The sequence below is a fragment of the Mus pahari genome, chromosome 4, assembly GCF_900095145.1.
Source record: "Mus pahari chromosome 4, PAHARI_EIJ_v1.1, whole genome shotgun sequence".
NCBI lineage: Eukaryota > Metazoa > Chordata > Mammalia > Rodentia > Muridae > Mus > Mus pahari.
The window spans coordinates 107,409,727-107,433,208 of record NC_034593.1 but is presented as its reverse complement, the minus strand read 5'-3'; the positions used below and the strand labels follow the sequence as shown (position 1 = coordinate 107,433,208).

The following is a 23,482-nucleotide window of genomic DNA, read 5'->3' as shown; positions in this document are numbered from 1 at the left end:
AAACTCATCAAGGACTTTAGCTGATTCTCCTTGTAACAAAGAAAAGAGGAGAGAAGTTCTTCCCCAGAGAAGAACACACTCATTGGAGATCCACTGCCAAGTCACCGGCTTTGAAATCATATATACTAGCAATATTGAGCAGAATGAACAGGTTATATATAGGATTATACATACATATACATATATGCATGCAATAACAATTTATACATGAGATATGCAGTGAATGTGAAAGAGTTGGGGAGGGGATAAGGAAGAGCTTTGACAGAGGAAAGAGAAGGACGAAATGTTCTGACTAAATTATACTCTCAAAATTAATAAAGGGCTTTTAAAAAGAAAGGCAGTGAGTGCACGCGCAGAGGCCATCAAGGCCCTTGTGAAGCCTCAGGTCATCAAACCCAAGATGCCAAAGGGCCCCAAACTCAAACGGCTGGCTTTCATCGCTCACCCCAAGCTTGGGAAGCAGATTCGAAGCTACATGGCCAACGGTCAGAGGCTCTGCCAACCGAAGCCTAAGGTTCAGACCAAGGCAGGGGCCAAAGCTCCAGCCAAAGCCCAGGCTTCAGCTCCAGCCCAAGCTCCCAAAGGTGTTCAGGCACCCAAAGGTGCCCAAGCCCCCAAAGGTGCCCAAGCCCCCGTGAAGGCCCCATAGAAAAGGCTCCTGCCAGCGTGAAGATAGACAGACTGCTGTGGTACACCTCCCCACACACTCTGCAGATGACCAGTGTCCTATGCTGTTTTTCAAATAAACTCAGGCAAGATCTGTTAAAAGAAGAAGAAGAAGAAGAAGAAGAAGAAGAAGAAGAAGAAGAAGAAGAAGAAGAGAAAAGAAAGAAAGGAGAAACAAAGATGCGCACACACACAGAGTGCAGGGCGGGGGGGGGGGCTCAGAAATCATCAGTGACCAAATAGGTTGTATTAAAATAATCATTGTCCCCTTCCTTGAATACACTAGGCTGAATATGTAGAAATACACTAAGAATTCCCACAGGATGCCCAGATCCCCCTACCATCCTATTATCCATAAGAACAGAACTTAACCAGAAAGCATATTTGATGAGGAAAATGCCTATCATTTTCAACAGAAAGGTACATAGGTGTAGCAGCAGATTTGAGCAGTTCAGGGAAGTAGTTCTTTTTAAAGATACTACATTTGCTTTTTCTTTCTATATTTTTGGGGGAGAGTAATGGTGTCATTTACTAATATTGTACATACTAAATAGACTGCTAACAGTTGCAATGTTGGAAAGAAAAAGAATCCAGTGTAACCATAGTTAAGAATTTTCAAAAACCATTATGTTTGTGCAAGACAGCAAATAGAAACCACAGATGAGTGTCCCGGTGCAAATTTCTCATCTTTTATTTTACGAACGAATGAACCTGTAACAGGGGAGAGCATATGCTCAGTTATTCTGCACTATGGAGGCTTATTTAAAGTATGATACCATTTTTATATTCCCCCAAATGAAAGTACCTGTGTCTTCTGTAATGACCATAGAGAAGGTGATATTGTTATCTGATTTTGTACAATAAAAAAATCTTCATTTAAAAGACGAATCTCTCTACCAGTTTTAAAACATACTCTGAATACAATTGTTAGCATATTTAACTAAACAGAAAAGGTATGAAAGTACAAATAAATTCCACAGAATAAGTCCACGTAGGAAGAACCCCCTGCTCATGCTGATTCTTTCTCCTTCTCCAGAACTGTTATGAAAAGTGCTAAAACCGTAAATCCACATCTCATATCAAATGATGGTTATGTTATAAAAACATTATATATGCTACTTATTTTAAAACCTGTTCTCAAAGACATTAAAGTAATATTTTGAAGTCAAATATTTTTTCCTAATTTATCATTCTATCCATACATATGAAGCACAGAACTTTTTTAAAGTGTGTACCTTCATGTATGACAAATGGCTGAAGTAAACTCTTTAGGAATGAAAACCAAGGTCAGTTGTTCTGCCTACTACCTAACACTAAGATATAATGTTACCGCATTGCCATCATAAATGATAACAAGATTTTTTTCTCTGTTGTTTTGTAAAAGACTATACTGACTATGGAGAGATATTTATTAAATAATGTTGTTGGTACTATGGTAAAAGAATGGATGCAGCAATGAAAAAATAAACTAAAAGCTACACTATAATAACCTTTGACATGTAATCTGAACATGCTTAATGCATATGCTGTGGAGTTGTTAATCATGCATTTTCACTGGGCATTGGTAGTCTCATACCACCTAGGGTAAATGTGAAAACCCAAAATATAATGTCATCAAGTCCATGGCCTCATGAAATTTTTACAAGGTGACATGACTGCCATTTTTTCAATGTTAAAATATACTCAGAAAAAAGTTAATATATATTATTCCTATTCCTCCCAATAGCTACTGTGGGTGAGATATTGACTAAATCTGACTAGATTTAAGACTTATTGGTTCAGGGATTTGGGGTCTTTTGTTAGATCCTGTAGCTACTGGCACTAGCTTCTTTTATCCACACTTCTCAGCTGCTTGGTACATATAAAGTTCCAGAAACTTATTGGATCATAATACATATATGCCATGGGAATCCCAAATAAGAACTCAGAAAGTATCTCATACCACACTTGGCTTTGTTGGTAAATTATCATTCCAATCCATATAGTTGGGCAAAGGACATGTTAAAAAACATTCTCAGCTTGTACCTAGTCCTTATTTATCCATCCTTCCTATAATTTCCTACTTCTTTCACTATGTGACCATATCAAATATGGTGCAAAAACTAATATATGTGTGTAATTTAATTTAATATAATTTGTTATATATTATGTAATAAATATATTACATTATATATATATATATATATATATATGTAGTTCTTTTATCTGATTCTACTTTAATTTTTCTTGCCAAAATTGTTGTAATAGACACAATGTAAAATCTCCCAATGTTATTTTCTCAATCTATCTCCATAGTGTCATGAAAATTTTTATCTTTATATCGATTAATGAAAAAGTAATAAATTAAATATAGAACTTCTCCCAGACTGTGCAAAGATTTCAGACATATGTCTGTTTTATATATTAATATAGCTTAAATATGAAACATAACAACTAGCTCATGGGTTCTCACTTAGTTGTACTGTCTGAGGATGTTTTGAAGCTATAAGGAAGCAATGCCATGTCAGAGGTGATGAGTTACTAGGCAGAGATCATGAGGGTTATAACCTAACTTCACTTATATCCCAGAGTCTCTATGCTTCCTAAACCGTTGGATTCTAGATGTGGTCCCCGCAAACTCCGACCTCCGTTCTTTCTGCTAGCTCTCAAAGTTTCAGTCCTTGTCCATCACCCAATACCAGATTAGCTTTCACACTTCTCAACTCCCCCCATCCCCTATCCATTTTCCCTCACAGGTCCCTAACTCCCTCCCACTTATGATTGATTTCTTCTCCTTTCCATGTGGGACTGAGGCATCCTTACTTGGACCCTTAACTTGTTGACCTTTTGAGTGCTGTGGACTGTATATTGGATATTTGGTACTTTTTTTTTTTGGCTAATATCCATGTAATAGTGAATACATACCATGCAAGTCCTTTTGGGTCTGAGATACCTCACTCAGGATGATATTTTCTAGTTCCATTTATTTGCCTGCAAAACTCAGGATATCCTTGGTCTTAATAACTGAGTAGTATTCCATTGTGTAAAAGAACTACATTTTCTGTATCCATTCTTTTGTCATGTGAAATCTGGGTTGTTTCCAGCTTCTGGCTATCACAAACAATGTTGCTATGAACATAGTGGAACATGTGCCCATGTGGCATGGTAGGGCATCTTGTGGGTAAATCCACAAGAGTGGTAGTCCTGGGTCTTCAGGTAGATGTATTTCCAATTTTCTGAGGAATATCCAGATTGACTTCCAGAGTGGTTGTTCCAGTTTGCAATCCCACCTCTAATGGAGGAGTGTTCCTCTTTCTCCACATCCTCACAAGCATGTGCTGTCACCTGAAGTTTTGATCTTAGCCATTCTGATTGTAATAAGTTGGAATCGCAGGGACATTTTGATTTGTATTTCTCTGATCACTAGGACTTTGAACATTTCTTTAGGTGCATCTCAGCCATTTGAGATTCCTCTGTTGTGAATTCTCTGTTTAGTTGTGTACCTCATTTTTTGATTGGTTTGTTTGGGATTTGGGTGGTTAGCTTCTTGTGTTCTTTATATATTTGAACATTGGCTCACATTAGCCTTCTATCAGAGGTTAGTGAAGATTTTTTTTCTAGTACCCCCAGAGCTCCCTGGGACTAAACCACAAATCAAAGAAAACACATGGTGGGACTTGTGTCAATAGCTACATATGTAGCAGAGGATGGCCTAGTTGGTCATCAATGGGAAGAGAAGCCCTTGGTGCTGTGAAGGTTCTATGCCCCCGTATAGGGGAATGCCAAGGCAAGGAAGCTGGAGTAGATGGATTGGGGAGCAGGAGAAGGAGGGAGGACATAGGGAATTTTCGGAGGGGAAACTAGGAAAGGGGATAACATTTGAAATATAAATAAAGTATATGCATATACATATATATATATGAAAAAAAGATTTTTTCCCAATCTGTAGATTGTTGATTTGTCTTATTGAATATGTCCTTTGCCTTACAGAAGCTTTCCAGGTTTGTGAGGTTCCCATTTATCAATTGTTGATCTTAGAGCATGAGTCATTGGAATTCTTTTTAGGAAATTTCCCCCATATGCCAATGAGTTCAAGGCTCTTTCCCACTTTCTCTTCCACTAGATTCAGTGGATCTGGTTTATGCTGAGGTCCTTAATCTACTTGGACTTGAGCTTTGAGCAAGGTGACAAATATGGGTCTATTTTCATTTTCCTACATACAGACAGCCAGGTAGACCAGCACAATTTGTTGAAAATGCTTTCTTTTTTCCATTGTATATTTTTGCTTCTTTGTCAAAGATCAAGTGTCTGTAAGTATATTGTTTTATTTCTTTAATTCCATTCCATTGATCAATGTGTCTGTCTCTGTACCAATACCATGAAGTTTTTATTACTATTGCTCTGTAGTAAAGCTTGAGGTCAGGGATGGTAATTCTCCTAGCTGTTCTTTTATTGTTAAGAATAATTTTCGCTATTCTGGGTTTTTACTTTTCCAGATGAATTTGAAAATTGCTCTTTCTGTGTCTTTGAAGAATTTTGTTGGGGTTTTTGATGGAGATTGCATTGAATCTGTATATTGCCTTTGGTAGGATGGCCGTTTTTACTATGTTAATTTTGCCAGTCCATGAGCATGGGAGATCTCTCCATTTTCTGAGATTTTCTTTGATTTCTTTCTTGAGAGACTTGAAGTTATTGCCATACAAGTCTTTCACTTGTTTGGTTAGAGTTACCCCAAGATATTTTATAGTATTTGTGGATATTGTGAAGAGACTTGTTTCCCTCATTTCTGTCTCATTCTGTTTATCATTTGTATAAAGGAAGGCTACTGATTTTGAGGTCACTTATGTATACTATCATATCATCTGCAAATAGGGTGTTATATTTTGTCAAATGCTTTTTCTGCATCTAAGGAGATAATTTTTTCTTAAGTTTGTTTATATAATGGATTACATTAATGGATTTTTGTATATTGAAATAACATTGCATCCCTGGGATGAAGCCTACTTGATCCTGGTGAATGATGGTTTTGATGTGTTCTTGGATTCAGTTTGCAAGAAATTTGTTAAGTATGTTTGCATCAATATCTATAAGTGAGATTGGTCTGAAGTTCTCTTTTTTGGTTGGGTCCTTGTGTGGTTTAGATATCAGAGTAATTGTACATTCATAGAATTCTGCACTAAATCCATCTGGCCCTGGGTTTTTGTTTTTTTTTTTTTAATTTTGTTGCAAGGTTTTTAATGAATTCTTCTATTGTTTTAGGGTGTATGGGCTGGTTTAGGTAGTTTAGCAGCTTTTGATTTAAGTTTGGTATGTGGTATCTGTATAGGAAACCATCCATTTCATCAACATTTTCCAGTTTTGCTGAGTATAGGCTTTTGTAGTAGGATCTGATGATTTTTTCGAATTTCCCCAGTTTCTGTTATGTCTGCCTTTTCATTTCTGATTTTCTTAATTTGGATACAGTCTCTGGGCCCGTTAGTTAGTTTGACTAGGTGTTTATCTCTCTTATTGATTCTCTCAAAGAACCAGCTTTTGGTTTTGTTGATTCTTTGTATTGTTCTCTTTGTTTCTATTTGGTTGATTTTGGCCTGAGATTGACTACTTCCTGCTATCTGCTCCTCTTGGATGAGTTTGCTTCTTTTTGTTCTAGAGCTCTCAGGTGTGCTATTAAGTTGTTAAAGTAAGATCCCTCCAGTTTCTTTACCAGGGCATCTAGTGCTTTGGATTTTCCCCTTAGCACTGCTTTCATTGTGTCCCATGAGTTTGGGATGATCTGTCAGTATTTTCATTAAATTCTAGAAAGTCTTTTATTTCTTTTTTTCATTTCTTCCCTGACCACGTTATCACTGAGTGGAGTTTTTCAGTTTCCACGTGTATGTGGGCCTTCTGTAGTTTTGCTGTCATTGAAGACCAGCCTTAGGGCATGGTGATCTGATGCATGGGATTATTTCAACCTTCTTGAAGGCTTGTTTTGTGACCAATTATATGGTCAATTTTGGAGAAGGTACCATGAGGTGCTGAGAAGAAGGTGTATTCTTTTCTTTTAAGGGGAAATGTTCTGTAGATATATGTTAAATATATTTGGTTCGTAACCTCTATTAGTTTCACTGGGTCTCTGTTTAGTTTCTGTTTCAATGACCTGTCCATTAGTGAGAGTGGGGTGTTGAAGTCTCCCACTATTATTGTGTGGGTTTCAATGTGTGTTTTGAGCTTTCAATACATGTAATGTTTCTTTTATAAATGTGGGTGCCCTTGCATTTGGTGCATATATATTCAGAATTAAGACTTTCTCTTGGTGGATTTTCCCTTTGATGCATATGAACTGCCCTTCCTCATCAACCTTGATAACTTTTGGTTGAAAGTCTATTTTATTGGATATTAGGATTGCAACTCCAGCTTGTTTTCTGGGACTATTTACTTGGAAGACCTTTTTCATCCTTTTACTCAGAGATCGTGTCTGCCTTTGTTATTGAAGAGTGTTCCTTGTATGCAGCAAAACGCTGAATCCTGTTTGTGTATCCAGTCTGTTAGTTTATGTCTTTTTATAGGTGATTTGATTCCATTAATATTGAGAGATATTAAAGACAGAACACTGTTGGTTCCTAATATGTTTGTTTTTGTAGGTGGCTTTATGTGACTGTGGTGCTCTCCTTTAATCTATGTTGTGAGAGGCTTAATAGCTTGTTTTTTCTTTGGGGAAGTTACCTTTCTTGTGCTGTAGTTTTCCTTCTATGATCTTCTGTAGGGATGGATTGATAGATATTGTTTGAATTTGGTTTTGCCTGGAATATTTTTTTTTCTCCATCTATGTTGATTGAGAGTTTTGCTGGGTATAGTAGGTTGGGCTGACATTTGTGTTCTCTCAGAGTCTGCATGTCTGCATGACCTCTGACCAGACTCTTCTGGCTTTCATAGTCTCTGNTGAGAAGTCTGGTGTAATTCTGATAGGCATATCTTTGTATGTTACTTGGCCCTTTTCCCCTGCAGCTTGTGTTTTTTTAAAATTATTTTATTAGATATTTTCTTCATTTACATTTCAAATGCTATCCTGAATGTTCCCTATACCCTCNNCCTGCCCTGCTCCCCTGCCCACTCACTCCCACTTCTTGGCCCTGGCATTACCCTGTATGGGACATATAAAGTTTGCTAGACCATGGGGCCTCTCTTCCCAACGATGGCTGACTAGCCCATCTTCTGATATATATGCAGCTAGAGACACGAGCTCTGGGGGTACTGATTACCCTTGCAGCTTTTAATATTCTTTCTTTGTTCTGTAAGTCTAGTGTTTTGATTATTATGTGATGAGAGGTATTTCTTTTTTGGTTCCATTTATTTGGTGTTCTATAAGCTTCTTGTACCTTTATGATCATCTCTTTCTTTAGGTTGAGGCAGTTTTCTTCTATGATTTTGTTGAAGACATTTTTAGGTCCTTTGAGCTGGGAATCTTCATTCTCCTCTTTTCTGATTATTCTTAGATTTCATCTTTTCATTGTATCCTGAATCTCTTGGATGCTTTGTGTTAGGAGTATTTTATGTCCTGAAATTTCTTTGATAGTTGTGCCAATCTCTTCTAGAGTATCTTCTATGCCTGAGAGTCTCTCTTTTATATTTTCTATTCTATTGGAGATACTTACATCTGTAATTCCTGACCTCTTTCTTACGTTTTCCTTAGGAAAAAAATCTATTTTTTATAATACACTATCATATCCAGGGCAGATGTGCATCATCTGTGCATGATGGAAGGGTCATGAAGTATCACCAGTGACAAAACCTCTGAATAAAACCGATATTTCTTCTCCTAACAACCATTAACTGTCAATAGTTCTTCAGTTATGGTTGGGCCCCCATCAGCCCCTACCCATCCCTACTTGAAAGTTGGCTAGTTTGAACTTTTATGAATGCACTGGTCTATCATGACCAGAAGGTTTTATGTTAAGTTTAGTTCATTTAAATTTTTGTTGTCTATTCTGAGCGAATGCATTTTTTGTGCCCCTTTGTTGCTTGGAACTCTCTTTATGGCCCATGTTGCCTCTACATGTGCCTGCCTACCCCTACAAAATGCAGGGACTACAGGCATTGGAAAACATTTCAGAGTGTTCCAAATTTTAATGGATTAATTTAAAGTTTCTTGTTAAAGAGAAAATACAGTTAAATAAGCTATATAAATATAGTATACTGTTTATTAGTTGTGTTGACAGAGATTCAGGTGGAATTTATTAAAATACATATTCTGTTTATTGATAAATATATTCTGTTTCTTTGAAAAGTTTTTTTAAGATCAACACACACACACACACACACACACACACACACACACAGAGAGAGAGAGAGAGAGAGAGAGAGAGAGTTTATACAGACATATGAATACAACCTACTGACTCCATTATTGTTGATTTGTCAAACATCAAACATCAATTACACTGAGAGCTTGAATAGAACCCATGTGCAGAACTTAGTCAAAAAATGCAGCTAGTGTGTGTTTTATATTTACCCACACGAAACCCTTCCTTATTTGAGCTAAAGTCATTTTAATCATTTTTCTATAACACATTTACTCTTTTTAAAAAATATACCTTTATACTGCTATGCATATGGGAAAAGCTTCTTCTATTATATTAAGAGGTTAAAAAAATAAGCCCAAGGTAAAAGTAATGACATATTATTCATTTGAAATGTTAAAATTTAGCAAATAATTGATTTATCCATGAAATGTAGTTATTAAGAATTAAGTGAAACCATCGTGTAAAGTTTTGTATAAAAGAAAAGAAAATCTAAATGTATACTGTAAGGGACTTGAAGACCCAATGAAGCAAACCTCCATTCAACATGGCTTTATTCCTATGAATTGCTAAGACACTTGCATAATTTTGAACCATTACTCAAATATCAACTTTTTGCTCTTCAAACTTTATTCCATGAATTGAAAGATAAATCCACAATTTATCTCATTCACACAAGCAAAATGAACATCTGCTAACTCCCTGTCATAGAAGTGTGGCTGCGGTGGGCAGGGTGTGAACAGGGCCTCTGATGTGTAGTGTAGGTCCCATCTGTACGGCAGGTGGCATTGCATGGGTAATCAGAGGATGATAAGACACATCAACATTCCTCACATATTTGGAGATAAGAAAGTAAATACACTCAAACTTTGTTTAAAAACTTTTTTCTTAAGTGATCACAGTAAATATCCTTAAAAGATATTTAGGGAATTATGATATTCAAGATTTATGTTAACTTATCTTGCAGTACTGGGTTTCTGTGTACAAATTCATGCTATAATTTGCCATATCATTAACTAATGTGAGTTTAACTTATTAAAAACTAGTAAGAGAAGTAAACTTGGTTTTGTCTGTTGAATTGAGAAAACAAATAACCAGCCATTCCTTGCACAATTTAGAGACAAGATCTGGCGTAAATTTAATTTGATATAAATATTAATTTTGTTGCTTTTAATGTCAATCTGCTGCTGCATTCAGCACTCACAGTGCATGGACCTTACTGGGGCAATGAGGTGGTGGGAAAATGACAAACATACACATATACAGACAACCAAGGATTAAACAGATTGGCTCTCTGACAGAGAAATTATAACATCCCAGAAGCTCAAATTGTACAAATTTCTATTTGTGCAGTCTTTATGAAAGAGTAGTCTACAGGACATTACTATCCAGAGAAAGAAAACAACTGTAGCTTTCTTTCTGTACACATTATCATCAACCACACCTGAAACAGAAGAAGTCTTGGTCATGTAGCTGAGCCTCCACTGGGGGAAGGTTTTGCTATTTCCTCATGGGTTTGAGACTAGTATCATGGACTAGGTCATGACCATGTCAACAACACACACATCAGGGATTTTTTTTTTAGTGCCCCATACAGTTTGTGACTTAAAAACATCTGTGCCAGGTACATCTCTTAAGAGAGTGTCTTACTTTAGAACACAGAGTTGAAAGGTCCTTAAAATCAAGGATTCCTTTGTATTATAAATGTTATTAGCAAACTTCATCCTGTTAATGAAAGACAGTATAGTCTGATTTTAGAAATAGGAATTAACAAATAACATAAAATACCCTAAAATTCCATATTCCTTTTTTTTCCCTATAAAAACCAACATTTACTTGGGGCTGGCATACAGGTTCAGAGGTTCATTATCATCAAGGTGGGAGCATGGCAGTATCCAGGCAGGCATGGCACAGGCAGAGCTGAGAGTTCTACATCTTCATCCAAAGGCTGCTAGTGTAAGACTGAATTCCAGGCAACTAGGGTGAGGATCTTAAGCCCACACCCACAGTGACACACCTACTCCAACCANGTCACACCTATTCCAACAAGGCCACACCTTCAAATGGTGCAACTCCCTGGCCCAAGAATATACAAACCAACACATTCCACTCCCTGGCCCCCATAGACTTATTCAAACTCATGAGTCTTGGGGGGGGGGGGTTATACTTATACATACCACAATGCAAAATGCATTTAGTCCAACTTTTAAAGTCCTCATAGTCTATAGCAGTCTCAACAGTAGTAGAAGTCCAAAGTTCAAGGTTTCTTCTGGGATTCATTCAATAACTTAACTGTAATCCCCAAAGAAAGACAGGAAACCAGCTGGGCAAACTCCAAACTCTGCATCTCCATGGCTGATGTCAAAGTGGTCTTCAGATCTCCACTCCTATTTCATCTTTGTTGACTGCAACAAACTGCTTTCTCCTGGGCTGGTTCCACTCCCTGTTAGCAGCTTTNCTCAGCAGGTATCCCATGGCTCTGGCATCTTTAACATCTTTGAGTCTCCAAGGTAATTTCAATGTTACAGCTTCTTGTTTCAGTGTCTGGGATTCCACTTGATCTTTTGGGCTCCTCTTAGGGGGTGGCATCAATTCTCCAGCTCTGCCCTCTGTAGCACTCTATGCTCAGGTTGATCCACTTCACTATGGCTGCAGCTCTTGGTGATCATCCCATGGTACTGACATCTCCAATACACTAGTGTATTCCACTCCAACTAGGCTTCACCAATAGCCTCTCATAGGCTCTTTTCATGGTGCCAAGTCTCAAATCCTTTGCATGACCCTTTCAGTCCTGGGCCATCAACTACAGCTGAGGCTACACCTTCTCCAATGGCCTTCCATGACTTCTGGATTTCTCACAGTGCCAAGCTTCAGCAGTTCCTCATGACACCTTCATGCCTTCAAAACTAGTACCACATGGATGACTTACACATTACCAAGTCCAGCATCAGCACGAGATACAACCTTGCCCATCTCTGGAACACAGCTTCTTTGTGCTCCCAGAAAACAATTCCCAGAAGATTTCAATTCAGTGATGCTGGTCTCTTCTCAATTATTGCAAAGAAGTTCCATACTCTTATATTACAAAATCATGGCACAAACAAACAATATGCATACTGAAGCAAAAAAGCCACTTTCCTTCAATTCATATCAATCTCTTGACAGTTCTGTAACTTATCTACCTCTCATTTTTCATTTTATTTACAATGTTGCTCTTCATTTTCCCCAATTTTATATAGCAATAATTGTCAAACAGCATAACATAAAATCAGCATAACAGTATGGATTTTGTTGATGATAGAACTATTTAGCTGGCCATTTCATAGCTTCAATCTAAAAATCACTGTTTAGTAACATGCATTCAGTGAGGTGTAGAATTCTTCACAAAGAATTCTACACTGTATTGTACTGAATTGAAGATGTTGTATTACAGCATCCTTAATGTTTCAGTGATAACACACACTACTTCCGTTACTTCTGCTTTCCTTTATTATCTTTGTTACCTTCTAAAATCAATATCTGATTGTAGAGGACACCTCAGGCCAACTGCATTTACAAAACAGTTACTACATTTACAAAAATAATCATAGGCCACTTCACAGAGTCATTGCTTCTGTATCATTAAAATTTATATATTTAAGGTGTAACATTCATGTTTATAATGAGAAGCAGGGCATTTGTCTTTAGATTCAGTTTAGGTAATCATAAGTTTAGTGTCTTCTGCTTTAAGATTAACATCTGTTTGACACAAAACAGGTTTTAAAAAGAGAGGGATCTTAGATGAAGTGCATGACAGTAGGGACAGGGAACTTATAGAGCTTAACCTCTGGCAGGAAGACAGGACAAGTGTGGGATGGCGCTGCCATCCCACAGTCAATACTCGGAACCATAATTGTTTCTGTCTGAAAGAATTACAGGGAGGAAAATGCTGAGGAGCCTGAGGAAAAGAAGAGCCAGTGACAGGCCTAAAGTGGAATCCAGCTCAAGGGGAGGTCCCAAGGCCTAACTGAGGCTATGGAGCACTCACAATGGGGGACCTATTATGACTGTCCTCTAAAAGACCCAACAAGCAGCTGAAAGAGTCAGATGCAGATATTTGCACCCAACCAATGGACAGAAGCAGCTGACCCCTGTGGTTGAGTTAGGGAAAGGCTGAAGGAAGCTGAGGAGGAGGGTGACCCTGTAGGAGGACCAGCAGTCTCAATTAACCTTGACCCATGAGATCTCTCAGACACTGTATCACCAAACAGGCAGCATACACCAGCTGATATGAGGCCCTCAACACACATACAGTAGAGGACTTCTGGGTCTGTGTTCATTTAGAGATGATGTACCTAACCTTCAAGAGGCTGGAGATCCCAGGGAATTTAGAGGTCAGATGGGGTGGGGTTCGGGATATCCTCATGGAGATAGGGGGTTGGGGATGACAGATAGGATGTGTAACAGTTGGGGGTAGATGGAGGGGAAATAAAATATGGAGTGTAAAAAGGAAAAATGAAAAAAACAAAACAAAACAAAAGAACAATTAGGTGAACCAAGAAAAGGCTTTGCAAGCTCACCAACCACCTGAAAGCCTAGGACTGAGCCTCCACCTGAATCCAAGCATTGTGTCCCATGATCTCAGACCATCAGTTTCTAGACAGTAAGAACATTTATGTGTGCCGTCTGCACCTTCTAGTCGGAGGCCTTGGGCCAGGCCTAGGGCCAGCCCTAGTCTATAATGACTATGTTCATAGAATATGCTTAGTAAGTTCCACTCTAAGATTCAAATGGTCATATTCTCTTCAAAATGTAACCAGTAAGTAAGTAAGTAAGTAATAAGTAGGAAAACAAATAAATACTCTGCTTACTTAAATCATTCTCTAATACTCATATCAACTGCTTTATGACAATAATTCATTAAGACACTGGGAAATTTAAGAGAAAATTTATTCTTACATAATGAAAACATTATTCCCCCTCTTTAAAAAGGATAATGGAAATAAATCTTTAGCATAAAACATACATGAAGGTGTATATCACAAATCCATCTCTATCTCTAGTCCAAGAAATCTAATGATGATAAAAATATTAAAAAATAAATATCATTTATACTTTTCTATAACTTTCATTAAATGAAAGTTATATGATTTATAGAATTTTATATAGGAAACATTTACTTTAATCAATTAAAGACCAAATACATATGCCCTTACCATGGACTTTATTTAAACATTTCTATCCATAAGAAAATACCTTATCTTAAAATGATATTCTTTTTAACTTCAATTTTTTAAATTAATTTTTGTATATGGGGGTCACATATATCTGGAGGTAATAGAAAATTTTCTGGGAAATTTTTCTTTTCTTTCATAATGTGGGACCCATGGGATGCACTCGGGATATTCCCTTTCTTTTACCCACTGAGCAAATTCATGGGTGAAGAAAAAAATAAAAACCTCTAAAAGTAAATAAATAAAACTTTAAAATGTAACTGCAAATAGTCAAAGCAAATCACACAATAATGTAATTTTAGATGCCATAAGTCATAGATAGAACAGTTATATAAGAATTAGTCAAATCTGCACAGCTAGATGTAAAACAAGGGGTAAGGTGTACAAATGGAGTTTTGGTGGAGAAAGGATGGGGAGAGGGAAAGAGTGAAACAGAGAAAAGCAGAGANAGAGAGAGGGAGGGAAACTGAATGGATTTTAAATGGTTATATATGAATATCTTAAATTGTATCAAGGAATTATAATATATTTCTTTTGTCTTCCATTTCTAAGTTTTTTTCCTCAAAAACTTTAGCTCCAAAAATACTTTTTGATGCACTGAACAAGAATATGATGAAAATGTAAAATATGAAGTATAACACTATTCATAAGTTTTAAGGAGATAATAGATAAGTACATATAACCAAAAGCAATAAAGGAATACTGAATCACTTCCTATAAATGTAACAAAGTATTTCATTATGTATGAATATGAAAAGATATTTATTCAGGAGGATCAGCATGAGCAGCTCATGAAGGATGTGTTCCATGACAGGAAAGTTCGGGGAACATTGATATTAGCATCAAGAGAGAAATAGAAGAATTTTCTCAGTGAAGAAAAGTGAATAGATAGAATATTAGAACATATTCCCTTGGAAAGATGGGTAGATATAGAGTGATGAGTGGGGTCTACAAATGGTAATTTTAAACAAAAAGGGTATATTCATAAAGATATAGTACCCTGATGATAGTCTGGATCACCTTGGGTATCATGAAGAGATAGTATGTGTTTAAGACAATTCCTAGAGAAATTACAATGGCTTTAAATAAAGAAGAACATCATGATGTTACTCAGGATCTTTGGTGCTGACAATCAAACTGTTTCAGGATTAACACCAGCTATGTGAACTTGGAAGCACACCAAGGAGATTTAGGCATCCTGAAACAGGCTTACCTGGGGCCAGCAACAAAGCTGAACACTTAAGGGTACTCGAATAGAGCCTGGTGATTCTGGTACTCATGAGAGAAAAATACCTACTGATCCTCAGAAAACATGACACTTCCATGTGTTCCCACACATACAGACATGACCACAAAAATGCATAAAATTGCAATTTAAAATTGAAAAAAAAAAAAAAAAAGACTTCCTTGTCTACCCCATGATATAGGCCAGAAAGTGTGCAAGGTCTACTAATGCAAGTGTCTCTAAGGGAGCACTATGAAGATGTTCTCTGTGTCTCTATTATTTTCTCCTATTTTCATAAGGTGACCAGCCTACCACCTGCTTTTGAAGATTAATATGTGCTTTCTATAGATATGTTAATATGATCAAAGAATAATTGCCCTACATCTCTTTTTATCCCCTCTGGGGCTTTTCATGAACTCATTAACAGATGATTTAATGAACTCTCAGCTGGAATTCCTTTTCCCTCATTTTCAAATTCTTAGGAGCCATCTCACAATTATATGAGAGTACTTACAAGTGATACTAGATTAAACAATATTACAAATTAAAAAAAGTAATATTCACAGCAACATATTCATGCCTTTTTGCTTACAATTAAGTCAGGTTTATTATTTTAAATAATGTATTCATCATTGTGTATATTTAGTAGATAACCAGTTTTTATCTGGGGGGCAGAAATAAAATGGGTGGTCAAAAACTTTATTGCATTTTCGTCTAAATAAATAGAAAGCATACGTGATTATCTACAATTTAGAAATTCCTGATTAAGAAACTAATTAAGAATAACTTTTGCAGAGAATAATTCTGGCTGTAAGAAGGCACAAGAGAGTTAAATAAAGGCCACAGCACAGCAAATTTAATACCACAGTTTCTCTATGGATTTTCTTAATTGTAATTATCTTTTCTTCGGCTGTTATAATATTTGGTAATCTTCACATTACAAAATAGTCTTCTCTCTAGTAACTGAATGAAAAAAAAATAACCCAATTGGTGGTAATAATGAGGAAGTGAAATTAAACATACAATCTAATTTTTCAGTAGTGTAAGGTTATCATGTCCAACACCCTTAAGTAGGGTAACACAATGCAGACGAATGTCCATAGAACATGCTGGCTTTCTATACTGGGTCTAGAAGAGCCTTATAATTTAAAGTATGACATTGGCTTGCTTATTCTTACTCTCCCTATAAAATTTTCTAAGATAAGTGGCAACTTGTTGCTTGTTGTTGGAATTTTCAGAGTATGCTGTTGTCTTTCTGCTTTTCTTGAATTTTGTTTTACCCAGTAAATTATAATCACACCTATCTCTTGGGCCATATCAAGAGGTAAAAGAATTAATTACATTTTAGATAGAGCCTGTGATACCATTAATGCTACAAGCTTTCTGAATGTCATTCTTCCTATTCGTTCATTTAATTATAACTGTAATATCAAATACCAACTATATAAGAAGTAAAAATGGACAATGTGTTTATTTGTGCTGGAATGCATAAAATCACCAAGGGCTTAAAATATTCTAGTCTTTTATTTTGGCAAATTGTTAAAATGGTTTCAATAATATTCAGAACATAAATAGTAATTGTAGAGTACCTATTATGTGTTAGATAATTTTTTGTGTGTGTGGTGATAGAAATCATACCTAGGATTTCAAGTTGAGCATACAGTATGCCATTGAACTCCATGCCCAGTCCTCTAATCTCCTTTATACACATGGAAATAGGAAGGTATGAGGAAGTTTTAATGACTGCACTAAATAAAGACAGAATATTAAAAGCATTGAGAGTAAAAGGTCAAGTAACATGTAAAGGCAGGCCCATTAGAATTACTCCAAACTTCTCACCAGAGACAACAAACGCCAAAAGATCCTGGACAGATATTATACAGACACTAAGAGAATACAAATGCCAGCCCAGGCTACTATACCCAGCTAAACTCTCAATTACCATACATGGAGGAAACCAAGGTATTCCATGACAAAACCAAATTCACACAATAACTTTCCATGAATCCAGTCCTTCAAAGGTTAATAAAGGGAAAACACCAATACTAAGAAACTACACCCTAGAAAAAAGAAGAAAGTAATCCCTCAACAAAATCANAAGAAGACAGCCACAAGAACAGAATCCCAAATCTAACAACAAAAATGACAGGAACCAAAAATTACCTTTCTTTNATTTCTCTTAACATCAATAGACTCAATTCCCCAATAAAAAGACATAAGACTAACAGACTGGCTACACTAACAGGATCCCACATTTTGCTACTTACAGGAAACCCACCTCAGGGACAAAGACAGACACTACCTCAGAGTGAAAGGCTGGAAAACAATTTTCCAAGCAAATGGTCCAAAGAAACAAGCTGGAGTAGCCATTCTAATATCAAATAAAATTGACTTCCAACCCAAATTTAACAAAAAAGACAAGGAGGGACACTTTATACTCATCAAAGGTAAAACTACCAAAATGAACTCTCAATCCTAAATATCTATGCTCCAAATGCAAGGGCAGCCATATTCATTAAAGAAACTTTAGTAAAACTCAAAGCACATATTGCACCTCACACAATAATAGTGGGAGACTTCAACACCCCACTCTCACCAATCCTGGAAACAGAAACTAAACAGAGACACATGGACACTAACAGAAGTTATGAAACAAATGGATTTAACAGATATCTACAGAACAGTTTATCCTAAAAGAAAAGGATATACCTTCTTCTCAGCACCTCATGGGACCTCCTCCAAAATTGTCACAAAACAGGCCGGATACAAAAATATTGAAATTATCACATGCATCCTATCAGATCACCATGGACTGAGGCTGATCTTCAATAACAGCATAAATAATAAAAGTCAACATTCACGTGGAAACTGAACAACACTTTACTCAATGATACCTTGGTCAAGGAAGAAATAAAGAAAGAAATTAAAGACTCTTTAGAGTTTAATGAAAATGAAGCCACAATATACCCAAACTTATGGGACACAATGAAAGCAGTCCTAAGAGGAACACTCATAGCTCTGAGTGCTGCCAAAAGAAACTAGAGAGAGAATACACTAGCAGTCTTACAGCACACCTAGAAGCTCTAGAACTAAAGGAAGCAAATTCACCCAAGAGGAGTAGATGGCGGGAAATAATCAAACTTAGGGCTGAAATTAACCAAGTGAAAACAAAAAGAACTATTCAAAGAATCAACCAAACCAGGAGCTGGTTCTTTGAGAAAATCAACAAAATAGATAAACCTTTCGCCAGACCAACTAGAGGGCACTGAGACAGTATCCTAATTAACAAAATCAGAAATTAAAAAGGTGATATAACGATGGATCCTGAGGAAATCCAAAAAATCATCAGATCCTACTGGAAAACCTGGATAAAATGGACAACTTTCTAGACATATACCAGGTACCAAAGTTAAATCAGGATCAGATAAATGATCTTGAATTTACATTCCATTGTCATTTTAATTTGTAGCACTGGGCATGGGATATCATTAGCATTTGGTCCTTACTTTATTCATACAGCAATTATTGGTAGGTATTGGTATGCTATGTTGGAGATGCTGATTGTTACCTCAGAATCCTTATACTGTGCAACTATGGGTATCAAAATTTTACTATTAACTCACAGTTAATGGTTTTTATATATGGTATATATGAGCAAATGCACTATATATATATATATATATATATATATATATATATATATATACACACACACAAAACAATCCCCAAATATTTACAACAAACATTATTGTTATTATAAAATATTGTCTTTCTTTGGAATTTTCTTTTCTTCTATTTAAAAAAAATGAAACAATTGAACAATAGACATAATATGTCATATTCATTTCAAAGAAAAAAGAGATCTATTCAATATTTTGAAAAAAAGTATAGAGGGGGCATTCTAATTTCCCTTCTGAGCACTGATAATAACACACTGTGTAAGTACATTCTTTTGAGTAAAAATATGAAAATTTTGGTGATTTCAATCTCAAGTTTTCTCAATGACAACTCAGTCTAATGTGAATAAACACAAGGTTTCATCCCACTTGTTAGAAGGTGCTTAATCACTCATGGATCACTCTTGAGATCCATAGTAATAAATGTAATGAGATGATTGTGTGAGTGGATTCCATTAGCACTGAAAAGAAGGAAGAATCTAAAAGTGATTTTCATCTTAGCAATATATACTATATTTAAAATGAGCAATAAGAATATACTGATAGTAATTCATTATGCTTGTTGAAGTATCCTGACAAAGTTATATCTAATAAAATATTTTTTTGGATAAAGTAATAAAGATAGTAGTTGTAAATACTGGAGAACTACCTGACATTTTCAAACTCTAAAAGAGAGATCATTTCCAATTTTTAAGTTCTCAATTTGGCTAATAATGAAGCCCAAAGTACTAAGATTATTTCCTTTCCAGTCAGTGAATGATGAGTCTCACATGTCAATACATATTGTGGCAGAGTCTTTGTACCTCTTTCCTTTGTGTCACTAGTGTACTAGAATTCCAGTGTGAACCTACAGCCTCATTTCCAATCACCCTTCACTGTAGGTGCATTTTATGATTAAGTTATAGTCAATGAGATAAAAGAAGTAGTATGTACAGTTTCTTTACCATACACATAAGAGGAACGGTGCCACGTTGTCACCCACAGAGAAAAGATGGAAGTACTGTATCAAACATGGTTTCCTCTGTTCCATGAAAGGTTAAGTACACTGAACTTAACCTCACTGCAGTCTCTATTAAGCTTGCCAGAAGCAGCCAAACATATATCCCAAATAAAACAAAGCCTATTCTATCTCTTTTCCAAACTCAGAGAGAAGAACAAGATAAAAAAAAAAAAATGAGGGAAGACTAATTATGTTATAGAACCAAAGGTAGTAAGGATCTAAGGCTTTCTAAGTAAGAAATAATTATCTAGTCATAGACAGGTCATACAGTCCCAAAGAAACATGGAGTATCATAGAAGCCTTTCCTAGGGGATATGGCTGCTTGTCTTCTAGAGAATGAAGCCTTTATTCTGATGAAATAATACTTCCTTGTTTATATTTCATATAAAATACTGAAATTGAACATAATTACATTTATCATACCAACACACCAAAATGTCAAAGGATTTGGTATTCAGCATGAAAATGTATAACATAGACATGAATGAACTGCACATCATATGCATTGCATTCCCACACAGCATTGGTTTAAACATGTGACTTCAGAAAAAACTAATAATGTTAAGGAACTTAAGAGAAAGAAATCCAAGAAAAACGTGAAATGCTATCAATTCTTTCACATAGAAGGTATTTCTGTCTGCTCAACTCACGAGATGTAATTATCCATTTAATTATTTCAAATTATTCTAGTACTGGACTTCTTATGCTTTTAATTTGGAATTCTTGCAATGAACATTGTGTGGTCCTATTTCCTGTGTACAGACATTCTTCATAGAACTGCCCAAAGAGATGGGTGTTGGGAATTGGTTGTAATGCTTTGAATTAATTGGGAATCTACATGTCCGAATGCTGAAGGTCCTTGTCCCCAGTTAGTTTTTGATCAATCAATAAAGAGCCAAAGGCCAACTGTATGGGCAGAGAGAGAAGGGTGGAACCTTCAGATTTGCACTGAATATGAACTGGGAAAAGGGAAGACAGGATTTTATGGACTCAGGGTAGAAGGATGGGACTTAAGAGCTGCTGAAGAGAAAGCCAACCAGCCACATAAGAATTCGGGTAAGTGGCTACTGGCCACTGGCCACTTCCCTGATTGGGCTTGGGGTAGCAGGGAAGGTTTGGGGTCTCAGAAGAACCCAAGGAGAGTACTGTGTTAGCAGGGGAAGATTGAGGAGTGCCCAACATTTGAGCTAGTCATGGCTAGTCAAAACTTGATTGGCATGTGAGTGTGTGTGTTTGTGTGTGTGCGCACATCTTTCATTTGTGAATCCAGATTGTGCCTAGGTGGGTACACAGTTGTGAACATCCAGGAACAAAATCAGTGTACCACAATACCACTACAGATGGGTTTATTTGTTCTAGGATATTCTAATCTACTAGTGAGAGTGTATCTTTTATGTCTTCTCTAGGAAACTCAATGGTGAATTTTAGTGTTATTTGATATTATCAAAAGACACAATTCTTCTCTAAATCTTCCACTTATCATGGGCCAAGAATTGATGAACACAAAGAGGCTGAGATCATCAGAACCTCTTACAAATCCAATATTTATGTGATCATAAAATTTTATTGTTATATGTGCCAGGTCTCAATTCTCAATAAAATTATGAAGTTACAAAACAAGTCTAATTCAAAAAATCTTTGAAAGGAAAACCTAGGAAGAATATCAAATATTCTTCCCTTCCCATTATTAGTATATAAACTGGTAACTACAGTCAATGAAAGTGATAGACAAATCCTGAACACCGGTACTCACAAGTCTGGAAAGGAACTTCAGTACTACAAAAAAAAAAAAAAAAAAAAAAAAAAAAAGGCAGGTTCTCTGTGATTTTTTAAAATTCTAAATACAGCTAGTGATGAAGCTTCACTTGGATATGGTACCAATGCTCTAGTAAAGTAGTAAGTGTGATTTAAATGAGCAAACTATGGTGAGCAAAGAAGCATTAGTAGTGATTGGACTCTACAAATACAATGAGTCCTCTATTTTTGATCAGATGAACACTAGCATGTGATCAATAAAAGATGTGAGGAAGTTTGCCTGTATGCAGACTTTATGCTCAGATAGTTAAAGATTACAGACTGCAAAGAAGATGGGCTGAAAGATGAAACTGATTAAAAGGGAAAACAATCTTTTATGCTCAGTTCACCACTCAGAACTTTTAAAAATACAATATGGAATAAAAATTAACACAAAACAACAAATCCTGACATAAGGACTAAATTTAATTGGCTATTTGGTTTTTTTCCTTGTCTCTCAATAAATAAGAAGTGGAAGAAAAATTGTTAAAAAATTCAGTATTTTACTTTCATTTACATTCAAGGTTTATATTCAATGAGATAATACCCAAAAGATTTAGGGACTTTTAAAAATGAATATAGAATTATGCCAACTCTGCCTTACATCATTAGTCAATTGTAAGAAAGCTACCGCATCCACCAGATCCTGACCTATAACAGCATAGAGGTCATTCTACATCTTAGAGCCCACCCATGGGGCTTCCAGTGTAAGGAAAGGCCTTGAAGACATATATCTCTCACCACAACCTGTTCTCAATATACATGAAGCAGGGTTACCAGGCATGCAATCACAGAATACATGTGTATCAGGTCATTGTGGTATGCACATCTGTGGAAGATGTGGTTTCCATTAGGGAAATGTCTAAAGGTGTTTATTCTAATGGTTATTATCAGAAAAAAAACACTAAAATTTAAATGAAAATGTATTTAGAAATTAGGCACTCACCTATTCCAATAAACGCAGCTTTGTAGCCATTTTCTTTCAAAGAGCTAAGAGTCATTTCATCTGTGGAAAGGCTTTTACCACAAATTATCTGTAAGAAACAATATTTTGAGTAATATTATATATCTACTGATTAATTAAAACCAAATAACATAAAAATCAAAGGAATGACTATAAAAGTTTTAGTGAACCAGTTTGCTTAATGAAATTAGAAATAATTAGAACACTAACATATTTTATTTATGAGATAAATGTAGAAAAGTCAGTATAATTAAAATCATATTAGTAAGAAAAAGAACTGCACCATGACCCAGTATTCAGCTCCTAGACCTAAGCTTAAAGGATTATGTATTGTACCATGGAGATATTTGTACATTGATTCTATTGCAATGAAATAGCAAGAAAATAGACTAAGCCATGGTTTCCATCAACAAACAACTGGATAATGAAAATGTGTTACACAGTGGAATTTTATTTCGACATTAATAAAAGTAAATCATATGAAAATGATAGAAATGCATATATACCTAGAAACTACTATATTAAATAAGATAACTCAGACTCAAAAAGACAAATATAGTATGTTTGCTTTTGCCCTGGGATCCTAGCTGCATATATATATATATTGAGAGAGAGAGAGAGAGAGAGAGAGAGAGAGAGAGAGAGAGAGAGAGAGAGAGAGAGAGAGAGAGAGAGAGTTTGGTAG

The 23,482-nt window shown here is 35.9% G+C and overlaps 1 protein-coding gene across 1 annotated transcript in view; it reads right to left on the bottom strand.

The window, feature by feature from the left end:
- Positions 1-23,482, bottom strand: part of Dpyd (dihydropyrimidine dehydrogenase) — an 844,579-nt gene that overhangs the window by 588,524 nt on the left and 232,573 nt on the right. The window contains exon 8 of the mRNA XM_029537560.1: positions 22,780-22,867. Coding sequence (XP_029393420.1) covers positions 22,780-22,867 — 88 coding nt within the window. The remainder of the gene's footprint in view (positions 1-22,779; positions 22,868-23,482) is intronic.